At 43.8% G+C, this 14,886-nt stretch overlaps 1 protein-coding gene and 3 non-coding genes across 4 annotated transcripts; 2 read left to right on the top strand and 2 right to left on the bottom strand.

Moving 5' to 3' along the window:
* Positions 1–4,365: 4,365 nt before the first annotated feature.
* On the bottom strand, positions 4,366–10,300 carry LOC145335629 (FMRFamide receptor-like). Its single transcript, XM_080181433.1, has 3 exons — positions 10,189–10,300; positions 4,499–5,455; positions 4,366–4,370 (listed from the first exon to the last, which is right to left on the bottom strand). Exons 1-3 carry the CDS (start codon positions 10,298–10,300, stop codon positions 4,366–4,368), a joined length of 1,074 nt encoding a protein of 357 aa, XP_080037559.1.
* Positions 10,301–11,975: 1,675 nt separating this feature from the next.
* trnat-ugu (transfer RNA threonine (anticodon UGU)) lies at positions 11,976–12,048 on the bottom strand. The gene has a single exon. It is a non-coding gene; the product is annotated as a tRNA-Thr (tRNA).
* A 1,035-nt stretch (positions 12,049–13,083) lies between these two features.
* Positions 13,084–13,156, top strand: trnav-cac (transfer RNA valine (anticodon CAC)). The gene has a single exon. It is a non-coding gene; the product is annotated as a tRNA-Val (tRNA).
* Positions 13,157–13,911: 755 nt separating this feature from the next.
* Positions 13,912–13,985, top strand: trnan-auu (transfer RNA asparagine (anticodon AUU)). Its single transcript has one exon. It is a non-coding gene; the product is annotated as a tRNA-Asn (tRNA).
* The last annotated feature ends 901 nt before the right edge of the window (positions 13,986–14,886 follow it).

Here is a 14,886-nt window from a genome sequence, read left to right as displayed (position 1 = left end):
TGACTGAGTGGGTACAGTGTGTGGTGAGAGGGAAGAATCAGCTTCACTGACAAGGCCATAAGAGATAGGAGCAGAATTAAGCCATTCGGCCCATTCGTGCCTATTCCACCATTCAATCATGGCCGATATGTTTAAAATCCCGCAGAATCAGAGAATCCCTACAGAGTCCAAGGAGGCCATTCGGCCCATCTAGTCTGAACCGGCCACAATCCTGAACCGAACACTCCAAGGATGTTGATTAGGTTGATTAGCCACGCTAAATTGCTCCTTAATGTCAGGGGGATTAGAAGGTAAAAGTATGGGGTTACGGGGATAGCACAGGACCCGGATGGGACTGTTGTCGGTGCAGGCTCGATGGGTCAAATGGCCTCCTCCTGCACTGTAGGGATTGTATTCTATGATACAATCCGACCCAAGCCTATTCCTGTAACGCCGCATATTTACCATGCCATCCCCCTGACACTGGGGTCAATTTGTCATGGACTATCAATCTAGCCCGCGTATCTTTGGGAGGAAACAGGAGCACTCGGAGGAAACCCACACAGACCAAGTCCTGACCAAGTCCTCAATATCTCTAGTAATCCACGGCTCTCCTATCCTACCTTTCCCATCCTTCCTCTTAACTGGCACATGTCTTTCCTGCAACCATTTCAGTTTTCCCTTGAAAGACTCCAGCATGCCTAACGTGGACTTGCCTTCCAACAGCCCATCCCAGTCTGTATCCCTAAGCTCCTGCCTAATCCGGCTGTATCTAGCCTTCCCCCAATTTAGCACCCTCCCCTTAGGACAGCACTCATCTTTTTCCATTAGTATCCAAAAGTAGACAGAGTTGTGGTCACTATTAGCCACATGTTCACCTACTGCAACCTCAATCACCTGACCCGGCTCATTGCCCAGAACTAAATCCAGTATAGCCCAGATATATGAGATGTATGTTTCTTGATGTTGATTTTCTTTTGAAATATAGTTTCAAGATGCTTCTCGCTGAGGGAGATGGACAACGGATTCATTTTATTCAGCACGGTATCCCAAATAATCACTGCAACAACACCAAGAAATCTACTCAGAAGTTCAAGCGCCAGAACTGATAACATAAAATGGCGTTTTTTTCTGCATCACCCTGAAGAGGAAGATAGTACCCACAGTCCATTCATTACACAAAAAATGAAAACAATTTATGATACAACAGATGAATTACAAAGAATTGTGGCCGCTTAGATCAGCAAGGACCGCATTGGCCAGTCAGTGTTATGCATTTACAAATACTGACTGACATGTTTTGTGTGCTATTCTTTTCCTGTCATGGTGAAGTGTATCTAGAATTGTTATCTTCTCTGTTTTATTCTGCTATCACTGACTCACAGCACCTCTTCTCCAACTCTCGCACATAGCGAGCACACAAATAGCTTTGAAAAATATTATAGCTGAAAATATCGAGATTCATGATCATCCCGAAAAAGTAATATTTTGGTGAAGTGTTAGTCCGATAGCATTTTAAATTCCCATGTCGAGTCAATAATTGAACAGGTTTATCATATCCGTCTTTCACCCTGCTTCGCTACATTATAGTATATGACAGTATCTGCAAACTGAATCATACTCACAGTTAGAGTGTTGGAACCTGTATTACCGCCCGCAGGTACATTAAATATTCCCCCTTTATATTGTATATGAAAATGCTGTAGAATCAGTGCAGATGGAAGCCATTCGGCCCATCGAGTTTCCACCAACTCTCTGATAGAGTGTTTTAGTAAGAAGTTTCACAACACTAGGTTAAAGTCCAACAGGTTTTCTTGATAGCAAAAATGTGGCTTTTACTACCAAATAAAGCTGTTGGACTTCAACCTGGTGTTGGGAGACTTCTTAATGTGTTTTCCCTAGTCCAACGCCGGGATCTCGAAATCATAGAGTGTCTTACACAGGCCCTCGCCCCAACCTATCCCCGTAACCCCACACATTCAGCATGTCTAATCCATCTAACTAATCATCCTGGGACGAAGAATTTTTTTTATCATTGCCAATCCACCTGACTTGCACATGACTGGACAGTGGTAGAAAACCGGAGCACCAGGAAGAAACCCACGCAGGCACGGGAAGGATGCGCAAAATCTGCAGAGACAATCACCCAAGGCCTGACGCGAATCCGAGTCCCGAGTACTGTTAAGCAGCAGGGTTAAACACTGTGGGATCATGGCACTCCATGGAGGTGCTCGCAAGACACATAAAACCAATCCTTCATGTAAGCAAGTATGTACCACCTGCCTCTTCACATACACGTGGCCATGAACGCTCAAGATATTATTTGAACTTAAATTCGAATTATGCTCATTTGATATTTTAAACATTGGGGCCACACGAAGCAGTTTGGTGAAGAGTTACTTCACCAAACTGCTTCGTGTGGCCCCAATGTTTAAAATATCAAATGAGCATAATTCGAATTTAAGTTCAAATAATATCTTGAGCGTTCATGGCCACGTGTATGTGAAGAGGCAGGTGGTACATACTTGCTTACATGAAGGATTGGTTTTATGTGTCTTGCGAGCACCTCCATGGAGTGCCATGATCCCACAGTGTTTAACCCTGCTGCTTAACAGTACTCGGGACTCGGATTCGCGTCAGGCCTTGGGTGATTGTCTCTGCAGATTTTGCGCATCCTTCCCGTGCCTGCGTGGGTTTCTTCCTGGTGCTCCGGTTTTCTACCACTGTCCAGTCATGTGCAAGTCAGGTGGATTGGCAATGATAAAAAAAATTCTTCGTCCCAGGATGATTAGTTAGATGGATTAGACATGCTGAATGTGTGGGGTTACGGGGATAGGTTGGGGCGAGGGCCTGTGTAAGACACTCTATGATTTCGAGATCCCGGCGTTGGACTAGGGAAAACACATTAAGAAGTCTCCCAACACCAGGTTGAAGTCCAACAGCTTTATTTGGTAGTAAAAGCCACATTTTTGCTATCAAGAAAACCTGTTGGACTTTAACCTAGTGTTGTGAAACTTCTTACTAAAACACTCTATCAGAGAGTTGGTGGAAACTCGATGGGCCGAATGGCTTCCATCTGCACTGATTCTACAGCATTTTCATATACAATATAAAGGGGGAATATTTAATGTACCTGCGGGCGGTAATACAGGTTCCAACACTCTAACTGTGAGTATGATTCAGTTTGCAGATACTGTCATATACTATAATGTAGCGAAGCAGGGTGAAAGACGGATATGATAAACCTGTTCAATTATTGACTCGACATGGGAATTTAAAATGCTATCGGACTAACACTTCACCAAAATATTACTTTTTCGGGATGATCATGAATCTCGATATTTTCAGCTATAATATTTGTGGATACCTATTAAATACAGGGTGGGACTTAGCTCGTGTGCTCAGGCTAATTCGTCGCTGGGCGCAGGTTGACACTCAATCTCCCTCTTCCCACAACCTCAGTTTCCCTTGTTGCAGAAAGTGCTCAGTGAAAGTGTATGCTTATTAACTCATTCCAAGGCACAACCCGCAGAGTGACCGATGAAGTTATTGCACCACAATTACCTAAGTTGGCAGAGGCTAATTCTTAATTGCCCGGCGGGGTGCGTTAGCAATTTGTGATTGGTCTGGGTGGACAGTTACAAATTGGATTCTCGATAGTGATGGTTCTCTATTAATGCAATTTCTCACTGTGCCCTGACTGGCCCTCTAAGTATTCATTACTCGTGGAACCATCCCTCTCATGGACAGAATGTTCCCTTGCCCCTTTGTTAAGGATGAGGGAAATTTGCTGCCTTGTCGTCATGATTGATATCTTGAGCTGATCGTCTCAAAACCTCATTAAATTGATTTGCGTCAGACCCCTTTCAGCGACTCTATGTCTTGGTCAGGTTATTTGAAATTCGATGTTACTTCTCTCTATGATTTCGTGAAATAAGTTTCTTTACGTTTAAAACAAAAGAAAAATGAAATGCTAAAGATGCTAATATCCTTAAATGCAATGAAGAAATTTACAAATTACAAATATAAAATATATTGCTGTTTATAGAATGAAAATGAGTGTACTTTTCATGCTGCATTTACTTGAGATAAGACAGCAAGCAATATCTATAATATTGAATCAGTGAATGTCTCATTGATCTACAGGAAGTCATTAAAACTGGCCCTTATCAACGTATCAATTTTTGATCAGACCACTTTCCAAATGATGCTTTTGTCCCTTCAATCAGTGTTTGGTCTGAGTTCATTAAAAATTCAGAATTGCTTTGTAACATTACAAAGTCTATACAAAATGCGTATCAATGCTTGAAAGTGGTGTGCTAAACATAGTAGAGTACATTCAACTCAGAGATATCAAAACTTAAAAGAATGACAGCGTTTTGAATTCTACACTTGAAAAAAAACAAAGAGAGTTACGTGGTGTGAAATAAAGTGACTTGCCTTAAACATCACGAGTTAAACTGCACTAAACCAACGCAGAAAGCTGATTTTTTTTATTTTAAGGCCATAAGTTCTTTACCTTGTGTCAAGTTTGAGTGCGAAGTGACAACCAAGTCATGCGCAATCATTTTTTTTAATTGTTTAAAACAACCAGTGATAATGGAGAAGGGACGCAGAAGCACTTTCTTCAGCTCCCCTCTGAATTTGGTCTGGGCCACTGCATAAATGAAGACGTTATTGCAGGAACTGAGTAATTGGAGCATGTTGGTCGTCTCCTGAAAGATGTATTCTGGGTCATTGAAATCCAGGCTGTTGAAGTAGCTCTCTCCTGTAATCTGCACATAGAGGAAATGTCCGAAGTAAGTAACCCACATGACAAGGAAGCTGACAGAGATTGCAAAAAGCAGGACAATTGACTTCTTGCGATTGGCCATCTCAGTGTCTTCCTTACTTTCGGAGCCCCGGAGCCTCCTGCGGACTCTGCTGGCAGCTAAGATGTGTCTTACAGTCAGTGCGTTAAGCAAAAAGATGAGGATGAACGGCAGAAAAGGGGTTAAGACATGATCCAGCCAGTCAAAGGCCTGCCAGGTCGGCGAGGTACTGAAGCTGGTCTTGATATCACAGAACCAGGCCACCCCGTCCATGGTGAATAATGGTTGGTAGGTGAAATGGAAAGGAAAGTTCTTGATGCAGCTCAGGGCACAGACTATGCCTATAACCAACATGGCAGTTTTCTCTGTGCAGTATCTTATTTTTAGCTTCTGCCAGCAGATAGCCACGTAACGATCAATGGTGAAAGCCACTGTCAGCCAGACTGATCCATCCAGGCTGATAAAACCCAGAATCATGATGTGCGCGCATGTTGGGTGAGTGAAAAGTACGCTGTAGCCAAAGTAGATCCGTCCAATCCGGTTGAGGATGACACCGGTGATGATGACAAGGAAATCACTGACTGCTATGGCTACCAGATAGTAGGTGATGCACCGGGAGAGTCCACACCGATCTTGGGATAAGATTATAATTGCCAAAAAGTTGGCTGCGAGATGAGAAGAGAGAGATGTTATTGAGCAGACAATAAACTGTGCTTTGGTTATTAAATTCTTCTTCATCCGTCTCTTTGTTACCTCCAGACTCGGAATATTTGGAATTATTTTGTTACTTTTTCGAAATTTAGCACTGGATTAAACATTACCAAAAGAGGAGACACTGCTATCAGTCCTAGTCGAACTCCAATCCCTTGTCAATGTGCCAATCCCCAGAGCTAGATGTCCAACTGGGGAGACGATGGCCTATTATTGTTAGACTAATAACGTAGAAACGTAATTAAAATTCTGGGGACCTGAGTTCGAATCCCCATAGGGAAGATGGCGGAATTTGAATTCAGTGTTAAAAAGTCTGGAATTAAGAATATACTGATTGCCATGAAACAATTATTGTTTGTTGGAAAAAAAATGTGGTTCACTAATGTCCTTAAGGAAAGGAAATCTGCTGTCCTTATCTGGTTTGGCCCAAATGTGACTCCTGAACCACAACAGCGTGCTCAGCTCTCGACCGCCTTCTGAAATGGCCTATCAAGCCATTCAGTTCATGTGCGACTTGGGGTTGGGTAATAAATGCTGACTAGCCAATGACGCCATATCCCACAAATAAACTTTAAAAACTTAAACTCGTCCAAAATACTAGCTGTCAAAGTTCATAATAAGGTCCGGTCATCCTTCAATCTCTTGCAAGATGATTTACATTGGCCTCATTTGTAAGTCTCCCTTTCATTAATCTTTTACTTTGAATTTCAAACACCTCCACTCCCTCATCATCCCACCGCTACAACTATCTGAGATCACAGCATTTCTCCAATTATATATTTTGTATATATTAATCCCTCGATCAGTGATGGTTGTGCCTTTCTTCAATTTTGTACACGTTAATTGGAATGCGACATTAACAATTGAGTCTGCCCAGTGGGATCTCACTGTACGGTACTATTGCACTCTTCTAGCAATCGCACATGTGATCACTGAATGCATGTTTTATGCCACAATTCATATACCAGATGGTTGAACTGTGATAATTAATTCCCCTTACTGAATAAAATCAGTGCGCGAAAATGTAAGTTACTACACTGCCAAAGCTCATATTCATGGTAAGATCCCTGACTCCGATTTTTTCATAGTAACTTCATTGCAGTGTTAATGTAGGCCTATGTGGCAATAATGAATAAATTTTAATTTTAAACTGTAAATAACACTAAAACAGTAGATTACATCTAGTAACTTAGATTAAAAGCCAAAATTCAACAATTAAAATAAATCAATGCTCATACAAAGTTATATAATACAGTTAATGATTTAATAAATGGTAGCTCAATGAATGTGCAATTAAATAAATAAAATGCTTTATTGTAAGCTTTATAATGTAAGTGCAATGAATGCATGATAATTCATCATAAACGTGGTTGAAAGCACGGACAGTGCAGAAGGTTAGAAAAAATAAGCCCGATTCTGAAAGAAAAGAAATAATGTGTAGATTCAGAGAAAATGAATAATGTAATTTGGATTAATTACTTACCAGGGGCACCAATAACTGCGAGAATAGGGTAGGAAATGGCAAAAAAGAGTCCATTCGCTGGCCCGTGCATTGTCTATCAGAAACTCACGGAATTAGCAAAGCGAAGGTCATTCGATCTGTGACACATTCAAGCTGTCTCTCATTTATTCTGGCTGAACGTCTCCGGAGAGACTATTACATTGCAACATACACATCAGTTTCAGTTCACCAAACAAACAGATGAAATCACAGTATCATGCCTTCCATTTGTAACTTGCACAAGGGAGATGATCACATTTCATTCTTGGGTGAACTGATGGCTGCGAACTTGTGGTCCAGCCACCCAGCCCCACCACAAGCCATGCCTTTATGTCTCCCTCAGGGAGAGCTGCTGGTGTTAGATATTCCCAACTCTGCTACAATCCCAATCATTTCCTGCTTTCAGGTATCAGGTTATTTCACGTGTGTGGTTTACTGGTAAGCATTTCAATGTTCCAGTCTTCAGTTCCACCTAAACATGTTAACGATGTAATGCTGAACTGTTTGCAAACTATTTTAGCTAACGGGGGCAGACAACTGAGCTGGAGACTATTGAATTAAAATCCTGGGCCATTTTGAATGTTCGGGTAGACAATGCACGGGCCAGCGAATGGACTCTTTTTCTACCCTATTCTCGCAGTTATTGGCCCTGCTGAACTACAAATGCAGCAAGGACCTTGAGGTACGCCGGATCAGAATTTCTGATGCAGCAACAATTGGTATAAGATAAACAGATATATATTTTAGGCGAAATACAAACTGAGGCATGGCAAGCAAATATAAAAACTGCGTAGTGGCAATTGAGACGCTGGCAATAACATGTAGAAAGATACACGCTTTGGGGTGGTAATAACGGAAATAAAACCAAATGTTACCTGGTCTGGAGAGTTTCACTTCATTGACTCATAGAATTCTTACAAAGCAGAAGGAGGACATTCAGCCTTTCAAATCGGATGTTCCGTCAACGAGCAGCGGCCGGGCCGGAATGGGCAAGAGGTGACACTGGGCGGAGAATCCTGATTTTTCCTGATGTCACCCCCCCTCATCAAATTGACTTAGCGATACCCCCACCTGCCCCGTGTTCCCCCCAAATACATTTGCCCCAGTGTCAGCGTGGTGGTACAGTGGTTAACACTGCAGCCTCACTGTGCCAGGGACCTGTGGGTCATTTGCACGTTTTCCCCGTGACTGTGTGGGTTTTCTCCGGTTTCCTTCCCCAGTCTGAAAGATGTGCTGGGTTAGGGGGCATTGGGCCGTGCTTAAATTCTCCCTCAGTGTCACCCGAACAGGAATGTGAGACTAGGGGAATTCTCACAGTAACTTCATTGCAGTGTTAATGTAAGCCGACTTATTAATGACACTAATAAATAAACTTGAACTGCAGGTCAAGGTGCCGCTGTGACATTGCACCCTCTTGTTTAAACACTCTGCAATGCTGAGACTGGGGAGAGGAGTGAACAACAGGGAGCAGCATTGCAGCTTCTCTCCCCCCATTGAAACTGGGATTGTTGCTCCATCTGCTGCACCATCCCCACCACATCCACTGGGGGCAATCTGGACAATGGGCTGCAGGCAGACCTCACTGCGCCTGCGCCACAATCACTCACCGCCGGCGGCCCGGATGGGATCTACCCTAGGATTCTCTGGGAGGCTAGAGAGGTGATTGCAGAGCCTCTGGCTCAGATCTTCAGGTCGTCATTGGTCTCTGGTGTAGTCCCGGAGGATTGGAGGATAGCGAATGTTGTCCCATTGTTTAAGAAGGGGAACAGAGACTTTGCCGGGAATTATAGACCGGTGAGTCTTACTTCTGTTGTGGGCAAGGTTTTAGAAAAAATTATTAGGGATAGGATTTATAGTTATTTGGAGTGTAATGAATTGATTAGAAATAGTCAGCATGGTTTTGTAGCGGGTAGGTCGTGCCTTACTAACCTTATTGAGTTTTTTGAGAAGGTGACCAAAGAGGTGGATGGGGGCAAGGCAGTTGACGTGGTATACATGGATTTTAGTAAGGCGTTCGATAAGGTTCACCATGGTAGGCTTCTGCAGAAAATGCAGATGTATGGGATTGTGGGTAATCTAGGAAGTTGGATCAGGAATTGGCTATCAGATAGGAGACAGAGGGTGGTGGTGGATGGTAAATATTCATCATGGAGTACAGTTACGAGTGGTGTGCCTCAAGGATCTGTTTTGGGGCCACTGTTGTTTGTAATTTTTATTAATGATCTGGATGAGGGTATAGTTGGGTGGATTAGTAAATTTGCTGATGACACCAAAGTTGGAGGTGTGGTAGATTGTGAGGAAGGGTGTCATAGTCTGCAGGGAGACTTAGATAGGTTGCAGAGCTGGGCCGAGAGGTGGCGGATGGAATTTAATGCGGAGAAGTGTGAGGTAATTCACTTTGGTAGGAACAACAGATGTGTCGAGTATAGGGCTAACGGGAGGACTTTGAATAGTGTGGATGAACAGAGGGATCTAGGTGTGTGTGTACATAGATCCCTGAAAGTTGGGAATCAAGTAGATAAGGTTGTTAAGAAGGCGTACGGTGTCTTGGCGTTTATTGGTAGGGGGATTGAATTTAGGAGTCGCAGTGTAATGTTGCAACTGTACACTACTCTAGTGCGGCCGCACTTGGAGTACTGTGTGCAGTTCTGGTCCCCGCATTACAAGAAGGATGTGGAGGCGTTGGAGAGGGTGCAGAGGAGGTTTACTAGGATGTTGCCTGGTATGGTGGGGAGGTCCTATGAGGAGAGACTGAGGGGTTTAGGGTTGTTTTCGTTGGAAAGAAGGCGGCTAAGAGGGGATCTTATTGAAACATATAAGATGATTAGAGGTTTAGATAGGGTGGATAGTGATAGCCTTTTTCCTCGGATGGAGAAAGCTAGCACGAGGGGGCATGGCTTTAAATTAAGGGGGGGTAGCTACAGGACGGATGTCAGGGGTAGGTTCTTTACCCAGCGGGTGGTGAGGGATTGGAATGCCCTGCCTGCTGCAGTTGTAAATGCGTCTAGTTTGGGGGCGTTTAAGAGATCTCTGGATAGGTTTATGGACGAAAAGGGATTGGTATAGGCTAGTGGGTCATTGTTTTTGTAACTGGTCGGCGCAACATCGTGGGCCGAAGGGCCTGTTCTGCGCTGTAATGTTCTATGTTCTATGTTCTATCTTGCGTTGCCAGGGGAGACGGCCGGCGTCCATCTTGCGTTGCCAGGAGAGACGGCCGGCGTCCATCTTGCGTTGCCAGGGCAGACGGCCGGCGTCCATCTTGCGTTGCCATGGGAGACGGCCGGCGTCCACCTTGCATTGCCAGGGGAGACGGCCGGCGTCCATCTTGCGTTGCCAGGGGAGACGACGTCCCGCGCGCTGCACTCTGGTAGAATCCCCCTCCTGCAAATGCGCCCAGGCAGTTACATTTTAATCTTTCAATATTTTGAATCTTGATGATTATTATTCACATTTTCACCCGTCAGACTTTCGGTTCCTTCTCCATTCGGGAACATCGTTTTTTTTTATTGTGTCTGTTTTTCAATCACACCCGCGCGGTGCGCTCTGGGAAAATACTACAGCACATGCGCGGTTCCGCCACCTGCCGCTTTATAAAAATATGTATTTTATTTAATTTTAATGCCGCTCCTGGCGGGATTTCCGGGTGGGAATTTCACTCTCTACATTTCTGAACCGTCGCTTTTTCCTCGACGGGGGGAGGGGCTGACAGTGACGTCACGGCAATATGGCGTCTGGCTCCGCCTCTCTACAGGACCCGGATGTTCCGCCAACGAGCAGCGGCCGGGCGGGAATGGGCAAGAGGTGACACTGGACGGAGCAGCGCCTGGGCATGTTACAGCGACCCCCGGCGGCCAGGAAGGGAAATAGCAGCAGCGCAGTCTCTGCCCAAAGGCTTCCCCAGTTTAGCTGCTCAGAGACACTGGGAACCTCTTCAACTGGAAACTTCAGCTTCTCACATTCACCCCCTGTGTTCAGTCATTGTTTAATAGACAACCTCTGTAGTGAAATCAGAAACAACTTGTTCACATTAAAAGGGGATGGGAATCTGAACCATTCTGCTCAAAAGGCTCTACATGCCTTGAAATTTCAATTGAAATGTTCAAGATGAGAATTTATAGATACAAGTCATATTGTATGTGGAACGCTCGTGATGCCACAGTAAATCAGTACAGACATCTCACAGAGTTGTGTGACTGGAGAAGATGTCAGAGATGGAATGGTTAAATATAGAGCTACGGGGTCTGAAGCTCAGTTTTGGGTAAAGAAAAATGGCAGTACAAAGAACAGAGAAAATTACAGCACAGGTGACCTTCGGCCCTTCAAACCTTCACTGATCATGCTGCCATAAGATAAGAACATAAGAAATAGGAGCAGGAGTAGGCCATCTAGCCCTTCGAGCCTGCCCTGCCATTCAATAACATCATGGCTGATCTGAAGTGGATCAGTTCCACTTTCCTGCTCTCTCCCCATAACCCTTAATTCCCTTGTCTATCAGAAACCTATCTACCCGTGACTTAAATATATTTAGCGAGGTAGCCTCCACCGCTTCAACTGGCAGGGAACCGCCAGATGCAAATGGTCACTAAAAGCACGTGATTTTTTTTCATTCAATGTGGCAGCAACAACAAGTAGGTCAAATGCTTTGAGTGATCATTTGCAGACACCTCGTTATTCTTGAACTCCAGTCTGCTGGCGAGAAAGTAGTTTCAAAATGTAATTTCCCTTCCAATTATCTGCTGCACCTACATGCTAAGTTTAAGCATTACCTCGTACAAACGCATCTATCATATTTTTAACATCAACATTTATATTTTTCAGCTAGTTAAACATGTTTTGGTCTTTCTATGTTTTTCACGAAGAAGAACACCTTTTTGCTGTCTAATATTGCACCTGACCTGCCTCTCCACTCAGAAGAACACTCTGCTTCCCCCACCTACTCTATCTGCCTTTTTCGTACAGTTTATATTGGCTAAAGGCTCCAGCGAAAATTGAACTCGCGACCCCTAGTTTACAAGACCAGTGCTCTAACCACTGAACTATGGAGCCAAATGCTGCCAGCGCCTCGCGGTACGAGTAGCATTATCAGTGGATTGAGGAGCAGGATGGGGTTTGAGGTGGGGGATTTTTGATGAATGTGGAAATGTCTGAGATGGAGAGCAGAAAGTTAAAAGCCGCAACTTGAAAGTGACATGATTTGACATGTGTGCTGAGTGTGTATCTGACATGTATGTTGTGTATCTGACATGTATGTTCTTCAGAGTTGATCGTTAGTGTTACATCTCTGACTTCTCCAGCTGGAAGATTTAGATGTTGTTCCCTTCACAGACGCTGTGAGGCGTGTTTTCGTTAAATAAAGAATTGAACAAAAAATGATTCACTCCGTGACTGGGAATCGAAACCGCGTCACGGCGCCGATCCTGATCACTGGACCTTCAGTGATGCTGATGTGAGAGATTTGTAATGAATTGACCATCTCTGCACTCATTGCTTTATTTCCAATAACTTTCAACAAAAATAAGTCACGATGAGAAATGACGGGAGGTGAAAATGACAGGATTTGAACCTCAGTTCGAAAGCCCCAATCCATCCTCTGGGCAGAGATTGCAGTCTCAATGTTGGCAATTCTGTCGCTTATATCGACAAACAGCCATTCGGTCTGTGTTCCTGTCTGTCTTCTCGATCGGAGTAACTCCGTTTGATAAAGTGTCATCTGGACTCGAAACATCCGCCCCTTTCACTCCTTACAGGTGCTGTCAGACATTGGGAGATGTTGGAACATTTCCTCTTTTCCCATCTGCAGTAATTTGCTTTTATCACTGAGGACAATTGATTGAGATTATTCGAAGAAAGTTGAAAATGATGCATTAACGAATGGGCAGAAATCACTGCTCCCTTAGATATTTGCCAGATGAACTCTTTTAAGTTTTGGTGTTCGGGATAAGTTGTACAATCAGATTGAAGGTAACGGTTATCTTCCTGAATTCAGTGACATGGGCTCTCAGTCTGACCATCGGAACCTGCAGCAACACAAGTTAATTGAACATTGCAGACAGGCAAATTTGCTGTACTCGGCTTGCAGCTGTTTCTGTAGTGTAGTGGTTATCACGTTCGCCTCACGCGTGAAAGGTCCCGGGTTCGAAACCGGGCAGAAACATTTATTAAGCTTTCTCATGTGGTGGAAGAGAAAGCTGATTGATTTCAGTTTGTCGCTCAACATATACCGAACTTCGATGTTAAACACGTTGTCGTTGAACTGATATCACCCTCAAATACTTTCTGTGAAATTATAAACACGTTATTTTGACGAAAAGACAGGGAAGTCGATTTTGACACCGAGCATTTATCCGCATCTTGTTCAGTCTCCAACAGAATTTAATGGGTTTATAGGAGCAGACTAATATGGTAAATCACCATCTGAAATATCTGATAGTACTGTGTGCTCAAACAGACAGATAGAAGTGATATTGTAAGTGAACTAGGGGAAATGGCGCATATTTCACAGAAGAATCTTTTTTCATATATCATTTTTCATCACTAAGAAACAGGAAAAGCAACTCAGGCAGATGAGGGAATCGAGACTCAGTGCGGATCTACTGGACTTTCCTGTAACGGGCCGGAATTTATGTGCCTGAATGTTTCAATCCCATAATAAAAATGGTGGCCAGTTCCTTTGCCTCCCGTTGAATTCCTCCCTGTGGGAAGAGACGTGGATTTATTTTACCTGCCCGTTCATAAGAGAAAGGGAATAACCAGCACACTACAGCAGTGCTGCGGGATCAACGGAACTAAAGAGACTTGTATGGAATTGTAAACAGTGCGGTCATGCTGCAGTTCTGGAATAGGTTTTCAGAAATAGAATTGTGGTCATTAACACACTACTTTAGAATATACTTAATGTCCACTGTCTCAGTCTCTGTGGCGCAATTGATCAGCGCGATCGGCTATTAACCGAAAGGTTGGTGGTTCGAGACCACCCAGAGACGGAATTTTACTATTTTCTCACCATCAGCAGTCACAGTGAACAGTTGCCTGTTGGAAAAGAGTCCGTGGGTGCCAATAAAAAATAGCTGTCAATTGTTCCCGGCTGTACTGTTATATGGTGTTATCAACATTGTTTAATGACGACTGATTCTTCTTCTGTCTTTTTTTCTGCTAACATATCAGAGAAATCACACTGGGAAGAAGTCATACAGCTGCACTTCTTGTGGGAAGATCTTCAGGTCTTCATCCAACCTAAGCACACAAGCATGTTCACGCTGGGGAGAAATCATTCACCTGCTCTGAGTGTGGGATGGAATTCACTCAGTCAGCCAACCTGGTGGTACACAAGAGAGTTCACACTGAGGAGAAACCATTTAACTGCACCTCCTGTGGAAAGAGCTTCAGGCAGTTATCCACACTCACTGCACACCAACGCACTCACACTGGGGAGAGGCCATTCATCTGCGCTGTGTGGGGGAAGGGATTCACTCGGTCAGCCAGCCTCATGTTACACCAAGTTCACACTGAGGAGAGGCCGTTCAACTGCAGTCGCTGTGGAAAGAAATTCACTTTGGTTCAGACAAGACTTTAACCAATTAAGGCAAAGGCAGAATTCTCTGGATAGTAAATTTAAATAAGTTTATTCATGAACAAGGTTTACTGAACCATTTTAAGACATTGGCTTTTATAACTTGAAGTGGGTGATCAGTCTGAAAGGTTAAACCCTCTCTGGCTCCTTCTTTGAGAGGACTTTCTGTGGAATTCAGCCTTGGAAGTTTGGCTCCTTCTTTGACAGGAGTTTCCTTCAAACTCAGCCTCGGGACTCTTCAGTATTTGGCTCACAGGGAAGACCTTTGGAACCTCTACTTTTATCCCCCTACATCAGAATTGGGTCTGTTTGAC

The sequence above is a fragment of the Carcharhinus amblyrhynchos genome, unplaced genomic scaffold (genome assembly GCF_965287045.1).
Source record: "Carcharhinus amblyrhynchos unplaced genomic scaffold, sCarAmb.v2.hapA scaffold_39, whole genome shotgun sequence".
NCBI classification, from domain to species: Eukaryota; Metazoa; Chordata; class Chondrichthyes; order Carcharhiniformes; family Carcharhinidae; genus Carcharhinus; species Carcharhinus amblyrhynchos.
Note: the sequence above shows the minus strand (reverse complement) of the source record. Positions and strands in the feature narration are given on the sequence as shown.

Excerpts from the sequence above, each read along its gene's own strand:
- LOC145335629 (XM_080181433.1), bottom strand. The coding sequence starts at position 10,300 with ATGCAAGGTGGACGCCGGCCGTCTCCCATGGCAACGCAAGATGGACGC. Across the intron at positions 5,456-10,188 it reads CCTGGCAACGCAAGATGGAC|CCAACTTTTTGGCAATTATA; the intron begins GCCGGCCGTCTC and ends CTCATCTCGCAG.